Source organism: Cottoperca gobio, chromosome 16 (genome assembly GCF_900634415.1).
Source record: "Cottoperca gobio chromosome 16, fCotGob3.1, whole genome shotgun sequence".
Classification (NCBI taxonomy): Eukaryota; Metazoa; Chordata; class Actinopteri; order Perciformes; family Bovichtidae; genus Cottoperca; species Cottoperca gobio.
In genome coordinates, this window is record NC_041370.1 from 14,694,106 (window position 1) to 14,709,123 (window position 15,018).

At 41.9% G+C, this 15,018-nt stretch overlaps 1 protein-coding gene across 10 annotated transcripts in view; it reads right to left on the bottom strand.

The window, feature by feature from the left end:
* The window catches only part of ptk2ab (protein tyrosine kinase 2ab), a 61,083-nt gene that overhangs the window by 4,090 nt on the left and 41,975 nt on the right, over positions 1 to 15,018 (bottom strand). For 6 of the 10 annotated variants that reach the window (XM_029451431.1, XM_029451430.1, XM_029451433.1 and 3 more), the window contains 7 exons: positions 7,714 to 7,791; positions 6,929 to 7,111; positions 6,401 to 6,526; positions 3,627 to 3,689; positions 2,071 to 2,110; positions 1,172 to 1,275; positions 919 to 927 (listed from right to left, as the gene is read on the bottom strand). In XM_029451431.1, the coding sequence (XP_029307291.1) occupies positions 919 to 927; positions 1,172 to 1,275; positions 2,071 to 2,110; positions 3,627 to 3,689; positions 6,401 to 6,526; positions 6,929 to 7,111; positions 7,714 to 7,791 (603 nt within the window). The remainder of the gene's footprint in view (positions 1 to 918; positions 928 to 1,171; positions 1,276 to 2,070; positions 2,111 to 3,626; positions 3,690 to 6,400; positions 6,527 to 6,928; positions 7,112 to 7,713; positions 7,792 to 15,018) is intronic. The other 4 variants (XM_029451438.1, XM_029451432.1, XM_029451439.1 and 1 more) reach the window with 2 other exon arrangements.

The following is a 15,018-nucleotide window of genomic DNA, read 5'->3' on the forward strand; positions in this document are numbered from 1 at the left end:
CTTACAAAGAACAAACTGTCACACAGGTAAATGAGTACATTAAAGAGTAAGTGAGTGAATGAGTTAGATCTATGACAAAACATGTTGTTACATGTAGTTCTCCATTATGGCCACTAGATGGCAGTGACACACTGTTATAAATAGATATAATTAATATGGCATATGACTCACTTGCCTTCTCTAAATTAGTCTCTGCTACTAAATGAGCTTTTCAGGACTACACAATGTAATCCTGTGCACCTAAACAGTCTATGACCTAAACGCATGTTTTTCTACATCTTTGTTTACCTCCTCTCGATCTCCCACTGCTCCCTCCAGTGTGAGATCACTTTCACAGTCACCCCCTGCTGTCAAAACGCTAGAGCTCTGAACCTTGTACACATTATGGCCAGCTACTACTAAAAATAACAAAAAACAGCTGATTCTACTGTGGCGATGTTTGAGGAAGTTAAATTGAGTTTGTATTGTAAAGTCAAAATTCACAAATTTGGCTCAAAGGGCTCTACAATCTGCACAGAATATGACATCATCATCTATCATTAAGAGGAGGAGAAACTCTCCAAAAAAAAACACTTTACAAAAAGCAACAGAGGAGGGATCTCTCTTCTATTAATCAAAAGTGTTTCACCCTTACGTAGTTCAAAAAGTGAAATTATTTCCAGCGTGACCAGACGGTTAAATACTGTTAGTATAACAACAACACGACTTTGTAGATTTGGTTGTCACCTGACTGGTATCCACACAACAAAGAGAATTGCAGTGTGAAATAAATGTGTTTATGTGTTTTAGGATAACAATGCAGAATGTGTCAGACAGAGAAATTAAACAACTGATGGAAATAGGAATCAAATGATTCTGGGCGTGATCAACTAGAAGACAAGACGCACAGTAAACACACACAGACAGTGTGCTGCTTACCCGCCAGGGCTAGAGGCCAACAGTAAGGCAGAGTGCAGGAGGAAGAGGAGATGGGGAGGAGAGGGGGAGCAGCCAAAGGAAAAGAAGATAAAAAGAAAATATTAAAGCATTAAAAACATGCAACCTGTATATTTGGTAAACGTATCCTCGTCTGTGTGTGCTCGTCTTATAGGCGTTTGTTGTGTGTATTCTTAAGTGTTCTTTTTTTAAGCATGTTTGGGGTTTGCGTGCGTTTCAGTTTGAGTGTGTGTACCTTGACTCCATCGTTGTAACTGTCCCCAGTATTTAGACAGGCCAGACTGCCCACTTGGCTCTGGGCTCCAGGTCGAGGGGGTTTCTTTGGCGGAGCTGCATGCTCTGTAGAAAACAACATATAAAATGAAAGTTATTTCTCCTCACAGTTTTACAGTCTCATACATACAAGTTCTGGACAAAATGTAAAAAAAATTGGGTTAAGTATATAAAAAAAGAATGCACACATTTTGAGGAGTGTTTCTGAAACAATTCATTATAAAAATATTTTGCCAATTAATTCTCTTGAGATTGACTAATCAACTAAACGTTTCAGCTCTACATGACAATAAACAATCGATGATGAAGACAGAAGGGGAAATGGTTTTGAGTAGATTTACAAAAAAATGTCCTTCAAAGTCTCCCAAGTGTGAAACTATTTTAAGGTGAATGTTTTTCTATTTTCTCTGTAGACGGCCGCTTGCACGGTGGGCATGTTCACGCTCCGAGCACACAACATATTGAGCTCGACATGCTGTCTGTGTCTATTTAAACAGAAGTTAGTTTGCTCTCTGCAGCAAGGGGACAATCAGATCTGTCATATTGTGGCAACAGACTAAACTCTACAAGCACACACACACACACACACACACACACACACACACACACACACACACACACACACACACACACACACACACACACACACACCACACACACACACACACACACACACACACACACACACACACACAGTGATATCTGCTGGCAGTGTGAGATACACAAGGGTGAGTTAAAGGTAAACACAGCTATGCAATGGTATATGTGTGAACTGCACACTTTGGGAGATTAAGAGACTGAAATAAAATAAAATATTAGTGCTTGTGTGTAATTACAGATGGTCACAGGCCGATCTATTACCTGCTTTTCCAACAGGCTGGTATATGTGCTGGTTTCCTGTCTGCACAAACAAACACAACAACAAAACATTGGGTTAGCGATTGCTCAGTCACACACCTAATCAAGAGCTTCACAGGAAATTAGAACTTCACGTGCAAAAAAACACCAGCCAGCTCTGAAAAATGTAGAGAATCCAGTTTAATTTACTTGTGACACGACATCTCAATTTGTTCTTGTAAACACACACACACACACACACACACACACACACACACACACACACACACACACACACACACGATCGAGGAGCCGTTTCTGTTCTCAGTGGTGTGTGGTCTAGCACTGTGCTACTTATGTTTACAAAAATATTCTGTTTAGCTACTAAGGGATGAAGACAAAAAACACTTCCTTTGTTAGTGCTACCCTTTCAAAACCAAATAAAACCCGCAGCATGTCTTTATAATTTGATGCTTGTGAGCATAAAATGATGCCACAAAACTCTGTAGTGGTGCCAGACATGTTATATATTTACTTTGTACTTACATCTCTGTTGTTTTTTCTGTGTGAGAAAACAGTACAGAGGACTTCCAAAGCCATGTGGTCTGACAACCACCAACACCCAAAAAAACACACACACACACACACACACACACACGGGAGATTTTACCACCACAAACCACAGCAATTCAATGGGAGGAGGAGGACAAGCAGAAAGATGAATTACAGAGACAGAAATATCTGGCCCATGGCAACTTCAGACTGCTACAACAACTTCTGCTGGCATCAAGCCAGAAACAGACATGAACGTACAACTCATCATTTAGTCTTAATCACTTAATTACTAATTGTGTAAGCTCTACATGTAAGATATTCACCTTTAGGACACATCATTATCCTACATGTTACAGCCAATACTGTTTAACTCGTCGAAAACAACATCTTTATAAAGTGACACTGGAACTTTTGGCTGCAGCTGCAGGCCCATGACTTTCTATGAGACCAGACGCACCATATTTCCCTCTAATGGTACTGCTGCTCAGACTTGAGCAGAAACTACAGACTACCAGCACGCTGAGGTTCTGTGAGCAGCAGTGGGACGGACAGATGAATAAATATGGCTACTTGTTTTCTTGCTCCAGTGCTCTATTAATAACTGGTGAAGTTGTGGGAATCCATTGACCCCTTGTTACTGACCCCACCGCTGACAGGTCACTTCCTGTGCCTGGATCAATCCCCTCAACTCTAATCCAAACAAACACACGTTGCAGCCAATTGCAGTCCGACCAGAATGTGGACTTCCGTGAAACATTTGCCTTCATCAGACATCGTCCTCTCTTAAAAACACAAACTTCCCTTTTTAATGTGGTGGGAGTGGCAAATGGTCATGATTCTGACAGTGGAAGTTAGAAGGGGGCTATGTGAAGTTCACACGGGAGAAATACATCAACTCCTTCTTGTCAAAATGTATTTCTTTATGCAGCCTGTGAATGACTGTTATTGTCCTGCTGCGTGCATGAAACCCACCAACTAACAGTGAGACGGATGGAGACAGAAATCAGCTGTAGAAAGTAACTTACCGGTGGTTGGAGTCCACCGTCTTCTCTGTCCAGACTCCCTCTAGAACTTCTAGAGTCTGGTTTCTAAACACACACACACACAAGTAAACATAAAAATTATATCTCCATGCATCAACAGTAATTAAGTTCTGGGCTGGTTTTACTTCAATTTCCTGTCAATTAGAAATTCACCGTGACACGAAAGTTCTGTATTCACAGTTATGCAGTTGTTTTCACAACGAACAGTAAGCCCCATTGCTTTTTCTGTTTGTGCATTTACAGGCAGTATTGGATTTTGAATCCTGGGATATTCTCTCAGACAAATAGCCTTTCATGGCATGCCATGAGCTCCAAATCACATGCTGTCGTAAAACTGGAGCATTATATGCTGCAAACTTGGTCACTTAGACCAGCATATTATCTTACTTTAAATTATTTTTTTTAAATTAATATATTTTACCATCAAATAACCATTTTACTGTAGGAGTACATGACAATAAGCACCCTGTAACTAGTAAAAGAGTGACAGTTTATACTTTGATCTGTCCATGGTGAAAGTGTCTCCAACTCTTCAAATCAAAGTTTAATCTTAAGTGTTACAATGAATATGTGAATGAGGAAATGAATGAGTGAATCACAGCCGTGAAGCTCATGTATAAAAAAAGAACTCACTAACTTATGCATCCAAACACAGTCCCCCCGCATAAGACTTTAAAAGAAAAAAACCCGGTAACATACTGTACAAAGCTGCAGGATCCAAACGTGCAGGACAAACAAACCTTTTTCAATTTAAGCAAAAACATTTCAGATTCACATTTAACCCCCAAATTGCAATGCTGCTGAAAAAACAGACAAACAATGGCAAAATAAAACCACACACAAACACCTCCACACACACAACTCTCACACCCGTCCTTGCCTACCAGTTTTCCAAGCCAGGACTTGAAGACCAGCATTGCCATCGAGTTCATCAAAGTTGCCTTATGAATCGTTTGTGTCCGAATTGCTGCGTCTGTGTTGCAATCAGGTTCTGATCTTATTGTATCTCTCTCTATAGATCTGTCTGCCTCTATGACTGAGCGATGTCCCGTCTGTCTGCTACTCCGTGTCAGTAGTTTCATCAACACAAGAATTTCGATTCAATTCCAGCTTCCTGCCTCCAGCACACTTATATCTGACTCTGACGCATGGAGAGAGGGAAGGAGAGGAGGCGGAGAGAGGGAAGGAGAGGAGGCGGAGGGAGGAGGGATGGAGCACACTGCCAAAGAGCCGTCAGTGTGTGAGTGCACGTCTCTACCTTTCTTTCCCAAACTATTCTGTTTTCTCCTCCCTCTCTCTCGCCCCTCCCTGAAGTGACAGTGTTATAAAAACCAGCCAGCCAGCCAGCCTCACACACACACACACACACACTTTTCAGTAATCTTGTGCGTGTTGTCAGTTAGTGGTTGTGGGTCAAAGACAGACTGTTCACTGGGCTGTCAGATTGTCTAAGCCTATCATTAGCCTGGAATTCACACAGGCCACACCTGCCTTCAAACTCTCTCTCTCTCTCTCTCACACACACACACACACACACACACACACACACACACACACACACACACACACACACACACACACACACACACACACACACACACACACAATAAAATTCTTGAGCACAAACCCCAGACATGTCATTAATCAGTGTTAACAGAAATATGCATCCTAGATGAAACTTTCCTCTTTCACTCCCCCGTCTTTATGTCAGAGGGTCTCTCCATCAGAAATAACATTTTTCACACTAGCTCCATCAGACAGCAAACAAACAGTTCCTTTAGTAAGTCCGTCATAATGAATTTACTGTTGAATAGTTATAGATCCACTGCTAACATAAGCAGGGGAGGTGAAAGAGATTGTTCTTGGTGGGTAGTAGGCAATTCCCCAATAGAAAGAAACGAACAGGAAGTAGAATACCATTTTTGAGGGGGAAGTAAAAACATAAACATTTTAAGTGACTAAGCCACACAAATGCATTTTTCTTTAGTACATTACACAAATTATTGAGTTGCAATGGCTCCAATAGGAATGCAATGCTCCAATTTAGGAGACATTTGAAGCTGGTATAAGCAGAGAGAAACTATGCAAGCTCACACAATTTAGGTGCTGTGCATAACAGTACTTACCAAATCTATCAAACTAATAAAACTAACATAAAAAACCCAGGAAATTCTGAAAGATCCTCTGAGATATGTTTTTACTTCAAATATAGTCCAGCTGAGGACCCATATCAGTAGAACTGCAATCACAATTCTGATCCTAATGATAATGTATTTTACATTTATAACACTTATATATGAGATTGTCCTTGAGGAGCACGTGATGTATTTCAGAGAGTCCATTAACACATTTACAAAAACACAACAACATGCATCCTGGACTTGAATAAAAATACCTCAACAGCACAACAGACAAGTCAAAGATGACAACTAAGCAATAAAGCTTTGAATTACAGGTAACGATAACACACTGCACCATGCACAACATCATCACACAAAAAGGACTCAGTGGTATTAAAATGTAGCTGTTTCTTTAAACTCTACTTTTCTGCAGTGAACCTTTCTAAACCTTTGTTTACTTGCCTCTGAAATACAAATAGATTTTATTTGTTGTGTTTTACATTAGCAATACAAAGCCGCTAACAGAGTACAGTGTATGAAATATAATCTTAGGTTAAATGTACTGTTACGTCCTTTGCATGTGTGTATTACTGTGTATGCGAGTGTATTTTCCAATGTGTGTGCTGTGTGTGTTACCAGCAGCCTTTCCTCCTGCTCCAGCCACCTCTGGTCCTCCTCCATCTGCTGTTGTTGTATCATCAGCTGTTCCTCCATAAACAGGCACTGCTGGCCTACACACTGCTGCATGTCTACAGCCCTGTCCTACACACACACACACACACACACACACACACACACACACACACACACACACACAGACAAATACAACAAGCATGCAACAAAAGACAAGCATAGCAGCAGACATGCAACACAGGGACACACACACAGTCACAGATTCACACAGACACACACACCAGACTGATGAGAGGCTGGACTGAGATGATGGACACACACATTGTAAATAATGGGGCCATTGATATGGACCATTTTAAATATAATTATGTAAATTTGTGGACTGGACTGATTACACAGGTGTTATTTCTTTCATTACCAACGCTTCCCCGCAGAGTGATCCATCTCTTAAGGTTGCCAGGCAACAAATGTAATTCTCACTGGTGTGCATACAGTATGTGTGAGTGTTTAAGTGTAAAGTTGGTCTCCTACCTCCATCGTAGAGCCCCACAGTGCCATGTCATGTCCATGTGGATGAGGAAGGTGCTGTGAGTGTGTGTGGACGTGGTGCCGGGGGTGTGTGTGCGCGTGGTGTGTGTCAAGCATGGCGGCCTGTGGCGGGTACAGGGCGCTGGGCACCGAGGGGAGGGTGTGAGGGCCGGGGTACCCTGCCATCTGATCCAGGGAGGGAGGACAGAGAGAAAGACACACTGTTAGTCTTAAGATTACATCTTCACCTATGTTTATTTCTGTGCTTATCTAATAATTATTATAACTGAATCAAGTCAAAACCCTCCATCCTTAGAAATGCGCAAATGTGTACATTATGTATGTTATATGTTATGTAACTATATACAGAGGTGGAAGAATTTACTTTTCCTTTACTTAAGAAAAAGTAGAAATACCATAGTCCAATACAAGTAAACATCCTGCATTAAAAATGGTACTTAAGTAAAAGTACAAAAGTATTATCAACAAAATATACTAAAGTACTCATTATGCAGAACGGCTCCTCCAAGTGTTATATTATAATACTATATACTGTATACTACTGGGTAGATTGGTAGTATTGTACTGTATCTGTGTTTTCTTATGTAAGAAGTAACTACAAGTGTCAAATAAATGTTGTGATAATATACTGAAAATACTCAAGTAAAGTACAAATACTTGTACTTAAAGACAGTACTTGAGTAAATGTACTTGGTAGCATTCCACCACTGACTATATACTAAGCACAATAATATCAAAAGAGCAGTCAGTGGAGTTTGTCTGCGTACCTGGTAGTGTCCAGGATGTTGGGGACTGGGATAAAAACCTTCACTGGAGCGAGGACTGGGATAGCCTGGTCTACTAGGCTACAGAGAGAGAGAGAGAGAGAGGAGAGCAGAGAGAGAGAGAGAGAGAGAGGAGAGAGAGAACAAGAGAGAGATGAGACGAGAGAGAGAGAATGAGAGAGAGAGAGAGAGAGAGAGAGAGAGAGAGACGAAGAGAGAAACTGAGAGATCATAGACAAGATATCGAATAGAGAGAAGAGATAGATAAAACTGATATAGATAGACAATTAAACAGATCGAAATATAAATACATGATCTAATATAGAGATCTAAACAAAACCCATCCGAGCTCTTCACCTCTGACCCTCTCGTCATCTCTTCTGCTAAATGCATCTCTCTACTCTCTATACTCGTTAGACTCCCCTCGTCATGACCCCAGAAATGCGAGTCTAGCAACATTAGAAGAATGAGATACATGGAAGCTCGTTCTCTCTCCTAGAGAGGACCACAATTATAGACCTAGACATAGACTCTTTATCTATATAAATAGAGAAAGAAAACATAACTCTAGATCAAACATGAGACGGCTAGAGATACACCTTGCGAGCTCTCGCATCCCGCTCTCATCCTAGAGAGAAACTTCTAGTCGCGCTCCTCTCTCTCCCCCTTCTCTCTCTACTCTTCCCCTTCCCTCGCCTCTATCCCCTCCTAGCTCTCCCCCCCCTCTCTCTCCCCCTCTCGCCTCTCTCGCGCGTCCTCCTCCCTTCCCTCCCTTTCTCCCTCGCCCCTTCCTCTTCTCTCCCCTTCTCTCTCTCTCTCTCCCCTTCTCTCTCCATCCCCCTCTCTCGCTCTCCCCTTCTCTTCTCTCTCTCGCTCGCTCCCCTTCGCTCGTCTCTCCCCTCTCATCTCGCTCTCTCCCCCTTCTCTCTCGAGGAGAGAAAATCTCCTCTCTTCCCCTGCGCGGTCGCTCTCCCCCTTCGCGCGAGAGACGCCGGCCCCCTGCGCGCTCCATGCGGCTTCCTGAGAAGAAGCTCGAGAGAGAGCGGAAAAGAGAGAGAGGAGAGCCCTGAAGAGAGAGAGAGAGAGAGAGACACACACAGGTTGAGAAATAAAAAATAGAGAGGAAGAAAAAAAATACAAATACAGTTACAATGCTTGTTCATCTTTTTTCCAAATTGAACGTTAGAGACGGGACAGCGGGGTCATTCAGTCAATCGACACACAAACCCCTCGGAGCTGTTTGTGTGGCTGGGTTAGCTGTCAATCAAAACAGGGAACACCCACTGGGCTGCAAGTCCAGCAAGCTGTTAGTTTAACTGTCACTAAATATTCTCCCTATGTTACAAACATCTACATTCATTTATTATTGGTATAAAATGTTATATTTCTGGACTACTGATCACTGGGATCTCTGGTTAGATGTGATGCAGGGGTGTACAGAGAGTTACGGTTGCACGTTCACCAAAGACTTCTCTTTCAAGCACTGTTTTCTAATTGGGAAAGAAGGGTGTATTAGTGTTAAAGGGGTCGAAAAAATATAGTGTGGTGTAAAATATTTTCAACCTGAGAAACAAGACCTTTTAATCCGAGCTTGTGCTGACTGCTGCTGGCTAAAGGAACAGAATGTAGTAGAGGAGAGTGAGTCATCTCTATCCTTTCTATTCCTTTGCTGGGCACTAGTAGCTAAAAACAGAAGTGCTTGGTGAACCCACAGCCTTGTTTCTTCTCTTTGTTTCTGGTGAGTTGTTGTGATGAAGCTGTTGAACAATGATGAGCAGTTTCCCTCTTAGAATGACTGGAGACTTTTGTCTTTATGATTTAAAACTTCTCTAACACAGAGCTCATTTCTAGCACAACAGTGTTGCAACCTCTACCTTCCACAGTCTCTCATAGTAGCTTTCTCTGGACCACACCTCCGACAGCAAGACACATAGACACACAGGGAGGGAAACAGACAGCAAAGAAAGACGGAGAGGGAGGGAGACAAGGGAAGAGAAAAGGAAAAACAGTAGGAAGGGAGGGGGGGGGGGGAGACAAAGAGAAGCAGACGAGACAAACAGGAGCTTTAAAAACTCTCAGACCGGCAGACAGAGGGACATGTACAGCATGTTATGAACATGCTTACACATGGGAGGACACAGGATTCCTTAACAAGATATATTTAAATCTACCCCAAACAGATCAACAGGCCTGTGGTAGTAACTCCATGTAGAGAGAAGTTTCCCGGTGAATACTAAGTTTAAAAATGGAACGATAACAAACAATGAGACAGGATAGTCGCACCAGGGTAGGACAGAAATGGGTTACTATTTTTATACTTTTGAATGTAAGAATAAATAATAAAAAAAGGTAGATTCGATATCTTCCAACTGCAGCGTTTCAGTCCCAGCTCACTACTTATAGGCAAAACAAGTAACACCAGCAGCAGTTTACACAAACAAACGTGTCAATAATCGCCATCTACTGGCAAGAAAAACAAGCTGGACATTGTGCTACCAGCAGGCCATGAGCAGTACAATGGTTTCTGCTGTTTTACAGCTGTGTTCCAGGTCCCTCTTTGAGAAAACTACTTAAACATATTGTGCAGATTGTTTGACAAAACTTCCTTTCATGAGGTCTTTTGCAGCTTATAAAAATGTATTGCTCTGTGTTGTTAACACACATTTAAGCCACAGGTATGTGGGCAGAATAGACTACTTTGAATTAAGACTATATGTATTAACATTAATTAACTTGGTGTTGTGAGACACACACCTCTGTTACTAACATGTAGACCCATGGCATAACTCCAGGAAGAGCTATAGATATGTTGAGCGGCACAATGTAATTAAGATTTTCTTTTTACTTCATGTATCACTCTGGTGTACAATTAATCGACTCCCACACAGATTCATCCATCACCATATAGGTCACAGTGCAGAGAAAACAAGCTTGTGTGTAGTACTACTGGCCAGCACCCAACAGTGAGGTCAAGGTGACAGAGAGCCAGCTCTGAATAAACAGACTAGTAGACACAGACCTTTTAGCTAGCTCTTTGTATGTATTTATAGTAACGGTTTAAGTCCTAGGCTTCACAAATATTTACAAGCTTCAGTAGTATATGCAATAAATCAACGTGACTGAATTCAGATCCACATCACTATATTGAATTATACAATATGTAACAGTTGAAGCTATTTTCCTCCTGAACTTGGCTGAGACCCAGACCCGGGGAGTGGAACAGATGTTGAATTTTAACAGCATTAGTTCTGGACTTTAGGTTTCCCTCTAGGGTAAAAGGTTTTTAAAATACTTTCTGTCCTTATTCTACTTCATTGTAATTCCAGACAGCAAGATATCTTGTGTTAATTCTGTGAATATTTGTTTTCTGCCTCATCCATGATTATACTGCATCTAAGTCTCATGTGTGTAAGATGGGTCCGACTGTTAGCCAACGGATTGAGGACTTATGTCGGGCATCCTGAACAGGCTAGAAATAGGGTGCAATAATCCGAGGACGCATCAACACAATGCCTGACACAAACACAAATATCTACATTCAATCACGACAGAGGACATTCAACAGCATGTCCAACTCAAATAAAACATGCCAAGCATAAACATGCTCGTTTACAGTCACTGGTGTTGTCAAGCATTGAATCAAAAACCAGTGCACTCAGTTATAATTATTGATTCAAAGATTGGTTGAGTTTGTTACTCTATTCATCAAAACATTTTGCAACATTTCTTTATTTAAATGTGTAGTCGACACGAGGCGTATTTAACTTTGGTCGTCACACAGAAAGAAAAGGGATGAGTGTGAGAAAAGTCGAGGTGCTGAATGCATGTTTTTATTCTACACTTTAATTCTTGCTTATTTATGAATGTTTGATGTTATACAAGTTATATAAACCTTCTGCTAGTGATGTAATTGCATGTGACCATCAAGTCATTGGATGGCATATGGCATCTTATCACAACGATCAGCCAAATGTAGATGACGTGAGGACAAAATAAAAATATTTAAAGTGAAAAACATATTATTTGAAAAGACAAATCCAGTTTTAGAATCAAATTCAACTTCCTAAAGTTAGAGTTACAATTGTGCTGTGTTGAAAATACTGTGTTCATATACAGTCCGTAGAAAAGAGGCAGAATTGAATCAAAATGCAATATAATGATATTTCTGGTGCAAGAGGCCTGGCTGATCTTATCTGGATTTACAAATCTTTGAATCTGGAATCATCTTTTAAATCCGCCTGGACATTTATCAAAGCGGCTACAATTGTGAATGTTGCAAATTATTTTTGATAAAGACACACACGTTTGTTTTAGTTATTAAAATAAAATCTTTAGTGCAGTTTAACAGTACACCACCTGCCTTCATGTGTCTTTCAGAGCAGGGGATGGGAAAAGGAGTATTGGTAGTTACAGGGAGGCTTGGCATTTGACTGGGTGGATGGCGGTGAGTGGAGGACAGAGTGCAGGCAGAGGGTCTCTCTGTGTGTGGAAGAGTGAGGGGGGCAGGAGGGACGAGTGGGGGCCTCCCACATGACTGCACAGCAGGGTGTTGGTGCTGGGGGTCAGAGTCAGGCTGTAATGGAGTACTGGGATTAGTGTGGCAGCCAGGGGGAAAGCTGCGCAACAGCAGGGTTTTAAGATTAGAATTTGAACTGGGCTGGATGTTTTGGATGGTGTGGGGACAAATATTTGACACGCTGCGGGGCAGAGAGTTAAGGTTAGGATTCGACTGGGAAAGGAGAGGGGAGAAGTGCCAGGGATGGGAGTCTTTTGACTTTGGCTGGGATGAACAGAGCAGGTGGCCTTTAGTAGGGGGATTTGTCTTGTGGGGGCAGCTGCCATCTGAACTGGTGTGAGGTGCAGAGTAGAAGTTAGCCTGAGACTGTAGGGACAAGGTGGCTTTGGATTCAGGATTGAACTGAGTGTTGTGCTGAGGGAAAGAGCAATTGTAGAAAGGGAAGTTTTGAAGAAGAGGGGATTGAGGCTGAGGATTGGGAGAAGAGGAAAAGTGATGGGGAAATTGCAGAGGTGATGAGTAGAGTGGAAGAGCGGGTAGGTGAGAAGAGGTGAAGGGAGACGAAGGATGAGGGTTTCCAAGGCAGAGGGAAAGCTGTGAGGCAAAGCGCTGGTTTTGATGGCAATGGTGGTGAGGCGAAGGAGCAGACAGACAATCCAGACTGAAGGTGGGCTGCAGGGAGGGGCGACGGCTGGGCTGCGAACAGAAAGACAAGGGTAGAGGACGGACAAATGGAAATAAAAAGGGTATCATAGAAGATAGAGATATGTAGTAGACAGGTGAGACAGACAGGGAAGTACCGAACTGTACGGACTGTAACCAAAGCCATACAGCGACTCTTCTCTGTAGAGCATAACATGTTTACTTTTACCTCCAAGCCAAACATTTAAATTCCTTTCGTAGTCATTAAAATGATAAAATGCAACATGCCCTGCATTTAGATCAGGGATAACACAAGGGCATCACTGAAGGATTACAATAACAAATCTCTCATTCTTATGAACTACTGTTCAAGACATATGGCTTTAGTTTTAACCAATAGAAGCAGTTAGCAGATGCTAACAGCAGGGCCACGGGGGGCAGCAAGTGAGGGTGCCAGCAGCTGGAGCAACAAGCTGTGAGAGGGCATGGTGCTGGTGGGGGTTGGGGTTATGGACTTACAAAAACAACAATTTAGTAAGTAGTGTTGTATTTGTGAAAACACATTTTTCTGGAAATTCACAATGTTTACACATTTGAAGGAAGCCGTTCCTGTTATGTGAAAAAAAAGTGTGAACAAGGGCTTCCATATGCATATTATACAAACCCAGTGAGTTTCCCTTCTTCTAATCTACCAAACTGTAATATCAAAATTAACCCGACCACCGCAGGGTGATCACTATATTGAGATATCATAAGAAGAAATACCTGCACACTGAGGAAAAAAGAAGCTTTTCAGATGCAAAAAATGATCAAATGCATTAAAAACATCTGAAGATCATCTGAAGAAGAAAACAGTCAATGGTCCTACATTTGCATTTTCTCCTATAACAGGGGTCGGGAACCTTTTTGGCTGGGAGAGCCATAAAAGCCAAATATTTTTTTTATGTATTTCCCTGAGAGCCATATAAATTTGAATGCAACTTTATGCGTGCATTTTTTAAGAATAACACGTCTCCGAGTACTAATAGAGGTATCAGTGTTGCATTGAACAGGAGCTCTTTTATTAAATAAACTAAACGCTTACGTTATTTATCTCATTTATGTGCACGTTTCAGTGTTTACTGCACGGGTGTCAAACTCAAGGCAATTATATCCGGCCCGTGAGAAAATGTCATATGTCCGTCATAACTGGCCCGCCGGTTTTGGTAATTAAATCAATGCATGGCACAACCACGGGAAAAGACATTTGAGGAATAATCTAAATATGTGAATGAAATGAAAGTTTTTGGAAAGCAAAGGGAAAGACACCACAGATCTCTGGGAGAAAGTGGCGATGTGAGCTGGACTGTTTGTGCGACATAACGAAGCATCGCACAGTTAAACCTGCAGCTTCAGGGCCGTGTGATCACAGACATGTGTGTTGCAGTGAGAGCGTTCCAAGCCGAGCTGCCTGTGGGAGACTTTGGTCACTACGTGTTTCCAAACACTGACAAACATCTCCACCGCTGTGTTCCCGAAAGCATTCTGCTGATCAACTGAGAGCATTTGCCGACTTTGCAGCTCAGATATTTTAATTGAACTGCTCAGCAACCCGTCTGCAGTTGACTTAAATATGTTCCATATCTTTTTGCACTTTATGTGTATCCTGTTCAATAAATGTGGACTGTGTTTGGCCGTCGACGTAGTCCCAGTTTTTAATGATGGCCCTCTGTGAATGAGTTTGACCCCCCCCCCCCCCCGGTCTACTGCTTGCTTTGCGCAGTCTCACAACGGGCGGGGCTCCGCCCCCTACACACACACACACACACACACACACACACACACACACACACACACACACACACACACACACACACACACACACACACACACAGCGGAGGAAAGGAGAGGGGAGAACTAAAAACAAATCCGCTGCTAAATGTTTTACTTTAAAATGGCACAGTATAATTATTTATTACTTGTTAAGTTAAAAAATGTCAGCTCAAAATTGTCTGCGAGCCATATCGCGTTATCAAAAGAGCCATAGGTTCCCGACCCCTGTCCTATAACATAGGACTTATCTACATGCACCTGACTCAAGAGCTGCAACCAGAATAACATTTGTTGTTCTTAAACCTTTATTATCATAATGAGAAAACTCCGCTGACTTC